Source organism: Calonectris borealis, chromosome 6, assembly GCF_964195595.1.
Source record: "Calonectris borealis chromosome 6, bCalBor7.hap1.2, whole genome shotgun sequence".
NCBI lineage: Eukaryota > Metazoa > Chordata > Aves > Procellariiformes > Procellariidae > Calonectris > Calonectris borealis.
In genome coordinates this window covers 32585693-32601809 of record NC_134317.1, presented here as the reverse complement: position 1 = coordinate 32601809, position 16117 = coordinate 32585693, and the positions used below count along the sequence as shown (strand labels likewise).

At 40.0% G+C, this 16117-nt stretch overlaps 1 protein-coding gene across 4 annotated transcripts in view; it reads right to left on the bottom strand.

The window, feature by feature from the left end:
- The window catches only part of ANKRD44 (ankyrin repeat domain 44), a 144394-nt gene that overhangs the window by 22146 nt on the left and 106131 nt on the right, over positions 1-16117 (bottom strand). For 2 of the 4 annotated variants that reach the window (XM_075153609.1, XM_075153610.1), the window contains exons 15-17: positions 15470-15553; positions 14341-14452; positions 2126-2197 (exon numbers count right to left, since the gene is read on the bottom strand). In XM_075153609.1, coding sequence (XP_075009710.1) covers positions 2126-2197; positions 14341-14452; positions 15470-15553 — 268 coding nt within the window. The remainder of the gene's footprint in view (positions 1-2125; positions 2198-14340; positions 14453-15469; positions 15554-16117) is intronic. The other 2 variants (XM_075153612.1, XM_075153613.1) reach the window with 1 other exon arrangement.

Here is a 16117-nt window from a genome sequence, read left to right as displayed (position 1 = left end):
GGTGGCAGCAGCTTGCTCCTATTGACCATGGTCAAAAGTTCAAAAGAAGAGGACAGTGCAGGGAACAAACAGTTAGACCAAGACAACTACTTAAGGAAAGCAAAGGCAAAAGCAGAAAAAGAAAAGCAAAGGGAGATCAGGGCACAGGGAACCCATAACACAGAAAATACTCCGACGCAGTTGTCAGCTTTTCTTCTTCATGACAATTTTACTTAGAAAACAACTAGCAACAACCTGATCTTTGACACAATATGAGGTATCTATCTTGAAGGTGCCATGCAGATTGTATAGCCCATCCTCTCCTTGAAAGGATAATGAAGTTGACTTTTTCTTCCTGTTGGTTTGCCTTGTGCAGTCATTTACTCAACCATCACCATAATCACGTACCATAGCCTTAGAGAATGGCAGGTGGGTATTTTGCTGGCTGCTAGTCCATCCCTTGTTCCTAAATCCTATTTCCAATCTAGGGTCAAATGTCTGTAAGCAGAGGCCTTGGCCACTGTGTCGTATCTAGTCATTTGACAGGACTTCATGTTTTGGTGTAGTTTGCTGGCTTTCTGGATCCATGTGTGGAGACATTTGTGTGGACCTGGGGAAGGATGACCACAGGCACCCAACACATGGGAGGGTTTGAAACAAATGTCAGAGACACTCCTGGATAGCTGCAATTGAACTGTGAAATAGTGATGTTTTATGTAAGCTTTTTTTTATTTTTAAACTGTGTCTCAGGTGAATGAACTGCTGTTAACCAGCAACAGATACAAGACGGAGAGCCACTGGCAGTGTCCTTGCAAGGATTCTGCCCGAGAGGGACCAGAGAGGAAACGAGTTTGCTGCCTGGCCAGCTGCAGGGCAAGTCCCTTCCCAGCACAAGAATTTGTGTTGGTGATAGTGCAGGTTTTAACTTCTCTTTGGGCTCGGGAGTGACAGTCTCCTTCTGCAGGCTTCAAATTGCAGAAAAAAAGATGGGGAGAAGAGTTCAGTGACAAACTCAGCCTTTTAACCCAACTGTTTTGGCTCTTGTTCCCTCAGATTACGTGTGAGTAATTCAAATGTCAGGTCAGAGCTCTTCTGGCTGACTGGGAAAGAGAGATATGATCGCTACAGAACTAAAACTTGCCCCTATTTTTGAGTAAGCAAGTTGCTTTCCTTTCAAGAGGAGGGCAGCTTCATGGTGAGGTTGGATATTCAGTGAAGAGCCAGTCTGTGAAAGACGTATGAGGAGAGTTTGAGAGAGCTGGGACTGTTCAGCCTCAAAAAGAAAATTCTCAGGGGGGTCTTACCAATGTGTAGAAACACCTGATGGGGGAGCAAAGAAGAGAGAGCCAGGCTCTTCTGCGGGGTGCCCAGCGACAAGACAAGAGGGTCCAAATTCAAACACAGACATGTGTTTAAATGGTGGTCAGACACTGGAATAGATTGCTTGGAGGCTGTGAACTCTCCATGTTTGGAGATATTCAAAATGTGATGGGTCACGGCCCTGAGAAAACCTGCTCTAGCTGACTCTGCTTTTAACTCGGAGGTGGGACTAGCTGATCTCCAGAGGTCCATGTCAACCTCAACTATTCTGTGATTCTGCACAAGAAAACTGGGAAGAGGTATGACGAATCTTGAGCTGTTGGGAAACGGGAGCTATTGTGATCCCTGAGGCCACATCTGCTGGATCCCCTTTTGATAGCACAGCTTCCATGGCACGCTCCCAGGGCACTGCTGGGGTTTAAGCATGCTTTCCCACACCTTGCTGTGTACCAGACAGTTTTTTGCACTCTGCGTATCTCCAGGAGAACATCAGAGTATCCCATTCCATGATCAAAGCCATAGGCTCAAGCTTCGGCCCCAAATTTATAAACTAGTTACAAATAAAAGTTGCAACTTTCCATTTAATTTCACTTCAGTGCCTGTGCCGCCTTCTTACCTGAGTGTTAGAGTCAGAAAGAACCAGGAGCTTCCACTGTCAAAAACTTAATTAACGATTCCAGCCCAGAACCTGTTTTTGTTACATCTAGGCCTACATCCCTTCCCAGCTTTTTCAAAACAGACTATGATTAAACCCGCTTCAAAGACAGAGATTTAAGGAATTATTCTAGGAGATAATGATCAAACACTTTACACGTCTCATACTTACAGCTAAATGCAAAGGACTTTTCGTAGCTGCAGAATCAGATTCCTCAAACATATTGTTGGTTTTGTCCAGAAGCTGAAAATAAATAAAATTTTAAAAAATAATAAAAAAAAAAGACAGTCTTAAAACATCTTTGCATTGGACAGGACAAGTTCTCACGGACTATAAATCAGCAGACAAAGATATATTTTGTCCTCAGCTGTCCGCAGTGAGTATTGAAGGACTAGGAGGAATAAATACTTCACAAGCTTTTCTGTAAAGTATTTTCAAGTTTTTCCCCACAGGGTAAAATTACAAAACTAGTTTAAAAGCTTGACATGAACATCCTCACCCTGATTAACTAGTTTCCCTAAAATCACAGGGCCTGCTTGGGTGAGAAAGGAGCCCTCAAAAGGAAGGATTTGTGGAGTAGAGCCCTCAGTAAGTTTACATTGGAAAAAGCGCAGTTTCATGATTACATGGGTAATGCATATGCAAGCCATGTCTGATACAGCGTTTCGGATAATTCTGACACATAATTAGCACTGGGAATAATTATAACCGAGCTGTGAGTCATTCACAGTCATTTTTATAATTTATCAAAGTAGAACCTGCTCCTATAATGACAATCTTCCGAAACACAACACATCCTTAAACTCCTACAAACATCAACAAGCATCACACTTTTATATGATCCTTTTCATTTCAAGGGATCCCAAAGCATTTTAAGGCTTAACAAACAGGGCATTTCTGTCCACCTAGAAGGAGGAACTATGGATTAGCACCACTCCACAATAGCCCATGAACCCTGACAACTTAGCAAAGGAAATCACACACAGTATTGACAACAATATTGAGCATTCAACATTCGTTGAGTCGCACTGCTCACGTGCATGGCCTTTTACTTAATAACTACCCAAAGAATTGGCCTCCAAATACCTTTGTGACTGGAAATTAGCATTTTACAGAAAATGAGTAAGAGGAGATAGTAAAAAGGAAAGAAAAGCATGACAGGTAACTACGACTGACTTGTAATGTTTCTAAGGTTAGAAGTCAATTTTTCACACAGGTTTTTTGAGGGTTTTTTTTTGACAGAGTAAGGAATAAACTAAAAGACTGCAAGAGAAAAAGAGGAAAGGAAGTTTTTGTGACAATCTGGACAATTCTAGGGTATGACAACATGGAATAGTCTCCAAAGAAGCCAGTGAAAGCCTATGGTAGGTACAGAATTTACCTGCCTACACGGCAAGGTGATGGCATATCCTAAACTCTGATGTATGCCTGAACTTTCGGTGTAACAAATTAGTCTTTAATAGATCAAGGACAAATTTATCCAAAAATCAAACTGGAATACAAGCTAGTATTAATAATGCATAAGATGTCACAAATCTCTTATTACAAGGACGCTAATCTGAATCCTATGGAAAAGCTAGAAAATTAAGCAGGAATTTTGTTTATTTGTGTATGTCAGGACTGGGAAACAAATGTGCGTTGATGCAAATACCACTCATGAGCAAGTGGGTGTGTGTATTAACAGGTAATACAGATTTTAACACATCCCTGCAGCTAAGGAAAAAAAAAAATCCCACACCAGTTTTTCTGTAGGTTTGAGGCAGGGTTAGGAAACACATTTGGTCCTACCATGCAGAGCCACCTCCAGTTTAAAATATTGTTCTTCTCTTATACAAGATAGCTGTAAACAGGGTGAAGCAGTAGCCAGCCCTGAATACGTGAAAGCATTCTGATTTTCTCTAGTGAGTAAAGAAACGAAAAAAATCCCACCAAACCAACCCAAGCACTAACCCTGTTCCTCTGCCTGCCTAATACTGGCCTTTACTCTGAGTCCATAAGGCCAGCACAGCAGACTAATTTAATCACTTTTAATTACATTTATCATCATCTGTTGAAATTCCAGGATCAAAATCTTAACATAGAAATACTTTCCTTAAGCTGTCAGAAGGCTGCAAAAGTCTCCTAGAACAAGGTTGATAATTGCCTTTCGAGTAGATGAAAAAAACCACACAGAAAATTGACAAAATTAAGGCTCTAAAGGAACAAATTGTGGGATTGGAGAGCCCCTCACAAAAGGCATCTCCATGGCTTAGAGTTAAAGCAGCTTAGGCTGATGCAAACTAACCTTAATGAGCTTATTACTCATAAGCTGAATGTCTCCATCATAAAGTCAAGCATAAACAAGAATTTGATGGTAAACCTGGTAGCTCTCAGCCAGCCAGCCAGTGCAAAAAGAGAAATCATAAAGGAGAGTAAGAAGAGGAAGATTAAAGACACAGCACTAATAATTTTTTAGTATGCCTTGTCAAGCGCTGCTTTACAACAATTAAAACTAAGTCATGTGAAGGATGAACATCACGCTCAAAGAGACAAAAAGTACCAGGTCCCAGTTACCAAGCAAATTCTCCAGTTTCACCAGTGTTTCTATGGTTCTAAGAATGCATTTATAGTAAATTACATATACTTGTTATAAGAACACATAAAGCAGGATGTCCTTGGGGGGCTCTAGCTCCATAATGCTTCCATCTTAGAGTATACTTGCAGAAGCTACCCACAGTTGAATCTGTTTCTAAAAAAGGTGAATTTATAGCTCAAAACAATATGGACAGCCCTGACAGCCATGGAAGCTTAAATCCACAGAGCAATCCAAGCGTGTCTGCTGTGCTGCGGGACACACCTGCCTGCTAGAAGCTGGCCAACGCATTTCACTGAAGACGGACAAATAAGCATGAATTACTAACAGCTTACGGTTACCGGTGGCTGACTGGAGAATATCCCAGCGTATCTCAGTTCTAATTTCTTGTGCCATTGAAATTATGTCTTTTAGCTGATTACACTTCTATATATTGATTGTCTGCAGATTTTAAGCAGATGTCAGAACTGTGCAGAGACACAAGTGAAATTGGTGGGCACAGTTCTCTTTGGTTAGGTTATAACCTTTTAAAAGGCAAGGATACCCTTACTTCTCTTTCTGCCTCTTGGAAATTCCCAGCACGACCCCTTCACTTCCCGTTACAGTGCTATTTAACACTGCATGTAATTATTTTGTAAAGTCTTCTTCACACTCAGAAACAGGAACTTGAATGCTTTGGGAGTGGGATGCAGACAAAGTAAGATAAAACATGTCAATTATTCAGTTCTGTTGCTACAAACTAATAGCACTACAAGGCTGCTATTAGAAACTGTCTTCTCTCCCCCAGCTCTGTATGAAGATTAATAACATTTTCAGTTCTCACAATTTTATTTTATTTGTACGGTAAGGGTATTTACAGACATAAGAGGCTTTACTGCTTGATTTTATTCTGTGGTTATAATAAAGGATTACATGGCAGGATATGGTATGGGGGTTTCCCCCCCTCCATTTTTTTTTTTTTTGACTCAGATAATGCCAGTTAATGAGTCAGGGTAGTTCTTATAGACTGTAATATATTCTAAAATGCAGCTCTAGGTAAAAAAAAAAAAAAAAAGCTTCATGGAGCATCTCAGTAATTTAAAATTACCACTAGGCAGAAAAGGAGATACTACTTTCATCATGCATAAGAGGTTTAAGCTACACTTTTGAAAGGAAGATGTCATAAGCAACTTCAAACCATAGACACTGTAACGATGGGTGCTATCTCAAATCCTAAAAGAGAACAGAACGCGTGATTCAGAACAAGCCGTCATGCACCCACACCTCCAGGCACAGCCATCTAAGTGCACTGCTGTAGTTGTGTTAAAGGTTTGATCTAACCACACTGAAGTTAAAGTGACTTTTCTTTGAGAGCTTTACTATTTTAGTGACTAAGGCAACTTCTACATTCCAACACGTATACTTCCAGCACTGTTAATGAACTTCTTCAGTTTGGTGCTCTTAATACTAATGATAAAATGGCAAAACGTTAGATTACATGTGTATAATCTATAAACGGCCTTTACTCTGAAAGGTTATTAAGCAAACAGCATTCAGAAATTTTCACACATGCGAAGAGCTGATCAAAAGGCAATTAAGACAAAAGAAATAGTTGAACATTGCTCTTCTGCAATAATTACAGAGCGGTGTAGCTTATCGCTTACAAGGTCATTCAGAAGTGGCAATTAGTAACAATTTTTAATGTCACTTTCAGAACTGAATAAAAATATATCAGCTAGGATGTCACTTTGAATCTCATCTTTCCTGATAAATTGCAATAGATAATTGTCTCTACTGGGGGAAAACATACCAGCAGCAGCTTCTTTTAAACAAAGGCTTTTCCAGCACAAGATTGAAGACTCTCATCAGTTGTTTCAGATGAGATAGAAAAGAGTAATAGAATTAACTTCTGTATTACTTTATACCAGGGAAGCACATTTTTAAATCTGAGAATTATTCTTGATTGAATAATTCAAAGGTGAAGTGGTACAAACATACCCTCAGAGGGGACAAGCAATCCTATAAGCTCTCTCCATATTTGTAAAAACAAATGATCAAAGTATTTTAATTTGATCAGGTTAAAACCAATACACATCCTTAACCCAGTGTCTGATACACTTTCCTAAAATCAGACTTTAAAAAAATCAGATTAATCAGTGTTTACATCAATTTCACTCACGTGTGTAGATTACGGGTGAAGCTAAAATAACATAAGCAAGAAGTTGTTTCACAAGAGCTTAGGCAGACTGAGTCTTGAAGAAATTTATTAGTAGTTCCATGCAACTCTTCCAGTACAAAGTTTAAATATCCAATAACCTACCAGAACAGTCACTACCATGACAAACAGGACACTTACCTGGCATATAAGAGAACAATGTTCAAGTCTTTAAACATATCTAAATCTCAAAATTCAAGCAGACCTCCTGGCCACTGGCTGTTCTCACATGGGACACTAATCTTCTGTTGGAGCTCTTCCATTTCATACGAAATCGTTTCATATTAAGCCATACGAGTGCCATACTCAGTGGGTTATACAGGAGATTCTCACCCACTGAGTATTTATAGGAAGCAGGACAGCTCCAAAGGAGAGCAAGAGATCTTGCCCAGTACCAACCAGCATCATATGTTGGTCACTTCCCGGGATGTAGAAGTCCAACTTCTTTGTCACTCAGGGCAGAGATTTGAACCTGAAACTTTCACACTCGAATCACATATATCATGTTTCTTTCTGGCCAGAAATTCTACCTGAGAGGTTCTGTAAAGCCTCATACTTTGGTTTAAGGACCCTCTTACTCAGTGAAAGTTTTGCAAAATTTCATATGCTTGTGTAAAAGGTATAGGAAGGCTTTTATTTAGAGAAATTATTATCCTTAAAAAATTTCCTTTTTAGCTAGAAAATTTGAGCGCTGGTGAAATACAGTGACAGTCAATTTTAAAAATGTGCATTTCAATGGTATTTTTGCTACTCTCCTCTCATTTGTGCCTTTATTGTGAAATACGCACAAGTGCTTTTTGAATTGACTCACTTGAAGACGTGTAATTTACATTTCTTTTCTGAACCACTTTGAAATTGGCCACAAACTTCCAGAAAACAGACAAGTGTTGGTTCCATTTCACATTAACAAATGCAAAGTTACTTTAACATCCAGAAAAATGTCATGCCAGTCAGGTACGTGCACTTGACTCGCAGCTCCTAGGACTGACTGAGGAAAAGCAACAGACTTTCTAGCAAAGCTTGAGCTGTAAGCAACGGCAAGAAGGAAATCCAACGGAAACGAAAGCAGCACACATGCAGTGGATTGAAGTACATGGCATGCTAGTTAAGAGTTGTGATTTTTCTTCTTCAGGCTTTATCAGAGTGAATACAAGGATTTGCAAAATACTACAAGAAGTTTAAATAAAAATGAAAATACACAACATGCAATCATTTTTCATTTACTCACTATATCCAATGGAGTTTTGCTTCCAATCTAATTAAAAATGTCAATTAGAATAATTAAAGTCATAAATATTCAAGTATAATGGTAATCTGCAAGTGTTTCTTGGTTTTTTGTTTTGTTTTGTTTTTCCAGTAGAATAAACTGCATTGCAAGTGCTGCACGAACAGAATCGTAAAGCAGGACCTGATCCTGAGCGCATCCATCTCTACGCTGTCCACCTATGGATGACATACTCCTGAAGCAATGGGACTACTGCCTACTGTCAGACAGCCACTGTGAATAGATACCAGCTGCATTACTTCGTAAGGGAGGAGGGGAAAGAGGAAAATAATGTTCAATGAGAATGTTTAAGATCAATCTACTCAACTGACAAAATACAGATATACAGATACAAAATGCACACACTGTGGGAGACTTTGGCTAATGAAGTTAGATTGCTTTGTAAGCCTACAAATACCAGTGATAGTTTCTTTTTGAAAGTCTGCTCATGCAGGCAAACATCTTGCCTTGTATAAATAAGCCTGATTACACCCCCAACATCCCAGTGCCCACAGCTCTTTCTGAGCTATACAGTCTAATGCAATGCCAGATGCCATGATCAAATGCCCTTTTCATTGGATTCAGTAAATTTGAGGGAATCAGATATTCTGCACACATTTACATTTAAACACCACACACACAGATACACACTCACAGACAGGTATTTAAGGCAACGGCACAAATCCACGACCTCTTTCCAAACTAAGGGAAAAATGTCTCCTGCAGTTCTGCAATGGCCTTGTTATTCTCTCTCAGAAGACAGCAGATGTAAGTGCCTTGCTTCTCCACCCCAGGAAAATAAAAATATAAGCTAAAAAAAGACAAAATCTGTCAGAGAGACAGAAAATAAACCTCAGAGATGCTAGGCAATACTCCTACCCTACAAGCCAAAGTGCCAGCAGGGTGCCAAAGAAAATTATAAATTCCTGCACTCATGGAGTTCACAAGCAGCATTAGCTTTCTAGAAAACATTTTTAGGATCAAAATTACCTAGTTTCCAACACATAAAATCTAAGCCAAAATATACTGACATACCTAACATATATAGGCTCCTATTGATCATTTAACCAGTGGGTACATATTGCACTAAGGTTGACATCACAACTTAAGTAACTGAATCAATCTACCATTATTAGCAGGGTTCTAGGACTGACAGACAAATTAGGTTTATTAAAGCTGTTTTCAAGCATTAGGTTCCTAAGTTCTTTTCCTTTTCAGAGCCAGCTGAGTTAATGACTTTGAGCTTCCTCCACTAATAAAGGAGCTTCCACGTGGGAAAGCTCTCATAGACATAGGTACGAAGCCATTCACCACACGAAACCATTCACTGGTTTCCGACAAAACGCTCTCTTTAAGAAAGAGGGTGTTGGTCACAGAAATGGACAGGCATTCACAAAGGAGAACACCCAGAACATGTCCCCTGAATGAAGAGATTCAGGCCAGGAGGTGGCCCAGGGGCTGCCGCTGGACAAGCACCCGAGCCAGATCCCCATGTGGCAAAAAGTTTTTTAACACCTATCCCAACCACACTTGAGATTCATTTGTCACTAATTACCAGTGTCCTGCTCTCAGATGGATGAATGAACAAATTCTTGTTGATAACAGACATATATAATTAGTAGCAGCCACATCGAAGATTTATAGGGTCTGTGATTTCAATTTCTCCATGAGTTAAGGAACGAAGAGTTTGAAGGCATGGCTTAACTATTTTTTCCAGTGGTAACAGCCCACCTAATAAAAGGCGTTGTCTTTCCTCTTCAAACCGAGCCTCTCCTTCCGTGGCACAGCCAAGATGGCTAGCGAGAAATCTGCCCCTGCCCCTTCTGCCTGACACACACACTGTGCAGATCACCTTGCTCAGGCAGGCAGACCGAGATGTGCCTTTTCTTTTGGACATGGTTTTCGGTTAAACCATGCTCTCCTCCCACCCTCAGATGAATTAGCCCCTGTGCCAATTCAATTTCTACTAGCCAAAGAGTGAATTTCATTTGCTGGAATAAAGAGAAGAGCAGATTAAAAGAAAAAAAAACCATCAATTCTTACAGTCAGAGAAGAGATTTCACTACGGAAGACAGGCATTTAATTCTGTTTGCCCTAACACTGCACAGAAACCTATTTTTATCAGCACAGACTCTTTGACTGGCTCTCCAGATAGAATTTTAATGCGAAATTACAATTTAAATTTCACTCTTTTCACACCAATAAGGATTGTGTGGTAAGAGATCATTTCAATGAAAAAACCCACCACATTTTTCTTCTTTTCAAATTAGTTTGGTGATGTGATCAGGTCTAAAATACCAGCTAGCGATTGTGACCGATATCCCCGACTACTGAACACCAAAGAAGTCAGTCCCAATCTAAACAAACGTGAGGTTATTTTTAGAAGTAGGAAAGCAGATGGGAGTTTCAGATGCTTGCGAGCACACGTGCCCACCATTCAGCTTTTATGAATGGCTCCTTACAGATGGAGGAATAATTCAAGAATCTGCTTCCCCACTCTTCTCTTTTTAGCAACATCACGTCATTCATTGCAGGGCAACTACCCCACTAATATCCCAGACAACCTAAAGGTACTCCAGGAAAAAAGCTTCTGTCATTGAGCTCTGTGGCTGAACACACAAACACAAACTTTATTTGTTTGGGTCAAAGGACATGACCTTTTCACTTTTAATCCTTGTTTCTCCTAATAGGTCTTCTCTCCCCACAAAGAAATTTAGCTAAATTCCAAGGTATTGGGCTTACAGTAAACACAAAAGCCAAAAAAATGAAAATATATTTTCATAGATAAACCAGCCTTTCCTAAACTGTACTCAAACTCAAGCTCATTGTTGCACCTACTTTGCCTTAATTTGGATCAGAATTAAAGCTTCATATTTTATATGAACTCTTTCTTCTAACAGTTTTATGGCCATAAAGAACCGTCTTGTTCTACGGAAGATCATTCCTATGTATTTTCATCTATGATTTGTCAATAATAAACTGAAAATATTTACCCAAGGGACAAAATAGCAAAAGAACTGTTAGTTTGGTACTGAAAAATAATTTTTTGGTTTCAATAATCCTGCCTGAAAATCTCTTCTTCAGGATGGAAGGGATTGGAAACATTTTAGGAGGAGTATTCCATATGTCAGAGTTCCTGTGATACAGATTAGTGATTCAAAGTTAGCACTTTTAAGAAAGACACCCATTTATCTCTTTATTGCATGCATGAAGCCAAAACAAACAAACAAAAAATCTCCCTGCCTATCTACAGACATATTTATATTGGAATTAGGGCTGCTGGGCTCCCACTGTTCCTTAAGTAACAGCAACTAAAAATATTGTGAATCTTATTTTCCTTTTCATTAGCACTGAAGATAAGAAAAACAACAAGAAAAATATATTTCTAAGATACAGCAATACAACCAGCCAAGTACTCCTCAGACATAACCAGCTGTCCTTGTGCACCTACTCTACACACTAACCCACCAAGTCAACCTGCAGCGTCAACTGGAATCGGCAGCTCCCTGCACCATTACTGGGGAGAGCCCGGGGCGGCTCAGGAGAGAGAAACGAGGCAGAGACTTGCCAATTTTCTGGATGTCCGTTGGTTTAAGTTTCAAAACTGATAAACAGAAGGCTTAAGGACTAAGATGGCATTTGATGACTTACTGTTCTTTCTGCTATGTGGAAAAGAAGGGGCCTCTAGATAAAGGTCATGCCTAGAAGCAATTAGACCTTACTGGATGCTTCATTCAACTATGAGTAACTAGAGCAGTCAATGTACTGTGGTTAATAGCTACCAGGAATAAAGACCATGGTTCATGACGAAGTCCTTGTCATAGGTCTGCCAGAGAGAGCACAACAAACTGTGACCAAGCCACCAGTGAGGCTCACAAGGCAGCGAGGCTCCTTTCCATCTGCACCAGACAAATTCTTATTGCAGCTTTTACACACAGCCTTTGAACAGCCATGAATAACCGTAACTCTGTCAAAACCAATTCGATTGCATTACAGGATAGTGATGTCTATAGATCTACACTACTTTATCAGATGAAGCAAGGGAATCAACAATTGTCTTAACACCTGGGAGTCTCACGTTGGAGTAAGTGCATAAACCTAGGCACAAGGATTATTTCCATTTCATGCCCACAGCACAATTACCTTTCAGCTACTCCAGACTTTGGTCTCAGCCCTTTTGCCATCCAAGCAATGCACAAAAATCAGTGTAAAGGCAGTGCCCGTATCAATTAGTCACTGTTATGAAATATAAAGTTATTACACTCAAGCCTCAGTAACTCGTTACAGCTAAGGGACAAGCGCTCACACGAACAAAACAGAATCACCTTCTTCTGACAGTGGGTGCAAAGATGACGAGTCCTGGTCCTACTGTTGATCGAGCACAAATGCTTTCTGGTACATTTAGCTGTTGTATTCCAGAGAGAAAATGAGATGCCTGTCAACCTCTAAACACCAATGTGCAAAATCCTGGTCCCCAAAAAACTTTCAGGCAGACACCCTAGTACACAATAGTCCTTTGCATGCAAAAGGCTAAAATTCACAGCATTTCTTTCACCCGTGTACACAGAATAGCTGGATGACTATAACTCCGCAAATGACGCTTGACCTTGGGTTTCTATACTGCAGCTATAGTCACAAATATGGGAAGACTGACATGGAAACACATTGTATTTCTCTGTCCAAATATAGAACACTTGCTGCACAGCTGTCTCTAGCCCACAGTTTGCATTTCACCCTCCAAAATTAAAGGAAAACCCAACACCTCTGCTATGCACTGCATTCCCAGCTTTTCCTTTTGTCTGGCAAGGCTAAGCAACACTAGGACTCGATAGCAGGTCACTGTCTGCAGCTGGTATGTTGCCAGAAAATGTGCACAGCAACAAGCAAAAGAAAAGAGAGGGGACCTTGCTCCGTGCCTGCTCCACGCCTCGCGGCACACAGGAACTGTGACATGAAGGCTGAAAGAGAATTCCCCAGTGAAGGTGCTGTTACAGAGATCTCTGCTCATGCAAGTCATGCAAGAATCTGGTGGTAAGACAGGTTGTAATACACGTTGCTGTGGCCATACAGGCATAGGCTTGTACACAGCACAGAGGAGGCTACTCTACATATACACCCTTCAAATATCAAGAACATTTGCTTTTGTTCCAAACGGGCGGCAGGCTCAGCAGAGGACCCCTCCATCCCCACGGGCAGAGTCATGAGAGATCATCTCTAGGAAAAGGCTCTACACAAGGAAAGGCCAAACTCATTGCCACCGGCAACAAAGGAGCAGTGATATTTTAAGTGTCCTAAATATATATGCTCGCAGGTGGGACCTAAAAAGGCTTAACATCCCACCTGAAATTCTGACCCAGGGCTGCCCTGGCGTAATTACAGGTCAAGGTTTCCCGGCTGTTGTGACCCTGACGTGGGCCAGCTGCAGTATTTCTCCTGTGGCAGCAGTAACTGAGAGTCCTGGTAAATGTGGTGGGAAAGCAGCACGTGCTGTGCAGAGCTCCTTTTCAATAATTAAGTATTTTGACTCTTCAACAAAGAAAGAAAGAACCAAACGACATCAAACACTAAACACACACAGTGTTCTTACTAAAGCATGAATATCTGTACAATTTTCTAATTAGAGCTTTTTTTTTTTAAAAGCAATTAAAGTCTATTTATATGTGACACAATAATTTTGGATCATCCTGTATATCAAGCAATTAACACCCATCTTCTTAACACTTATTTTTACCAGTCACAAACTTCTATAAATCCATACTATACATCTCCCAAATCCAATTTTTGGCTAAAAATTTTTGGCTTCTTATGAGAGGCAACTTCTAATCATTTAGGTCCAGGATATTAAAAAACAACAAACAACAAAAACCCAGCTACATTGCACAGAAGGTTAATCTTGATTATGGTAACTTTATCAATGCTGCTATTTTTTCACCAGAGGCAAAAAAGCACTGCAGGTATGCAGCTGACAACAGCTATTTACTCACTCAGTTTGTGAGTCAGGTAATGTGCCAGCTGCAGAAGGCACATACACTGTCATGCACTGGGAACTATCCCTTACTACTGGCACATACACAATACACCGGGAATATTTTGATCACAGTTAAAAATAATTTGAGCACACATAAACTCAAAGACAACATTTAAGCACCAGCTTGTTGAACAAGGACGGGATTAACATGGTTTTAAGATACATCTGGTTGCATATATTTGAGTTTACTGCACCATATTGCAGGTATTCACAGATTTGTAAATATCCAAAGAACTCAAATAGTGACCATCAGGGGAGTTCATAATACTAGCATATACACATATATATATCAGCAGTTAAGAGACCTCCGAACTGTCTGAGCACTCACCAGTTCCAAACACTGCCGGTGCCCGTATGCAGCAGCGTAATGCACAGTGTTGTACCCCTCTTTGTCTTGGATGGATGGGTTGGCGTCGTTCTGTAGAAGGAACTCTAGACACCTGTGGACAATTCACTAGTGTAAATGTGAAATGTGAGCTCGCAATATTTAACAGACTCATCCCTCACTGCAACTAGGAGTGGCACCGAAAACTGGCAGTTAATTCTGTATTTCTAGCAGCACCTCAAATGACTTTACTTTTCACCAACAGCTCCCCAAATTCACCATTTTTTTTACACAGGCAATCCCCACTCATCTTTCAAGATCACCTTCATAAAAAACAATGTTCAACCTAACTTCTGCGGCTACTCTAGATTACAAAATTATTTTCTATTACAAATCTTGAAAGAAAACTACATGACTCTGTACCATGATGTAAACAGCCTAGAATTGCTACTACTCACATATAACTCATATATCAAACCATTGGCCTCCAAACATGTGCTATGGCAAGCTGGAAAATAAAGACTTAACTGACTTAATTTCCTGGCATGTTCGTACATAGATATATTTTCTTCTTTGTTGGCTTTTTTTTTTTATATCATGTGTTTTTCAAAGAATCCCTTATGCTCTTTATAGCTCCTACCACTTTTTCTTATACCATCAAGAAATCATCATTTTGCTGTTAGTACTTTCTTCCATAGCTTGTAATTTGTACTGAATGTAAGGCTGTCGTATGAAACAGGGGATTTTTAAAACAAAGAAATCATTAAGCAGCTAGATGAAAGTGTCAATCTGAGTAAATACATTGAGGAAGCCATTGGCTACTTCTTTTTGCAATATACATTCTCAGTGCAAAGCATTAAAATAAGACAGTGCATGATACTAAAGAACTATTAAATTACTGAAGCACTACATTTTCAATTACGAAACAGCAACAAGCGTAGAAACAGAAATATTAGGGAACATGTGCACAGAGAAGAGCTTAGAGCTTTTTCCTTTAGGCAAGCCCTCATTAAAGCCAAGCACTGTATTTAGCAGAGCAATGAATGAGCAAAAGCAGAGTGTAAAACTGCAGCCCAAAGCAGTGGCATTCTCCAGAAACGAGATCTAACTGCTTTATCGACACCAAACTTACAATGCAGCTTCTTTTTCCTTCATCTCACTGGCTCTTTCAAGTTCTTCAGCATTTTCATGGGAGTTACCTAAAATATTCTTTCTTCTTAGCATAGAGGACAGAAAGATGCAACTTATTTTCAAAATATCATACCAATGATTTTGACACAGTCTGCCACCCATCCCCAATTTCCTCTTCAAGGAGTTGACCTCCTCCAGCCAACAGTAAGAATTATGCAAGTTAAATGAGTGTACTGCACGGGTCTAGCAGCTAATAAGTTTTGCAAGCAATGGAGACAACTACAAGGCAGTTTATCAGCCTGCAAGTCAATGTCAGAAAAAAAACCTGGAAAATTCTGGTTTCTATCGGAAAGAGTTTGATCATCACTTTCTAGAATCCTTCCGTTTCTCCCACAGCAATGTTGTGCATTTTGTTTCCTTTGCAGGGAGGAACTCAAAATTACCACAGCTTGCTTCTTCCTACAGTAACCTGCCGGTTCTTCTCTGGCTTTTAAGATTCAGAGCACTGGGAAACTTTAATCACTGATACTAAATCAGTCTATCTTGAACCTGCATTAGCTGTGTTGCTGACTCCCCTCACTTTCTATGAAATATCTTGGCAACACTGTGTGGATCTCCTGGTCACATTCTCTAGATTCTTCAAAGAGCT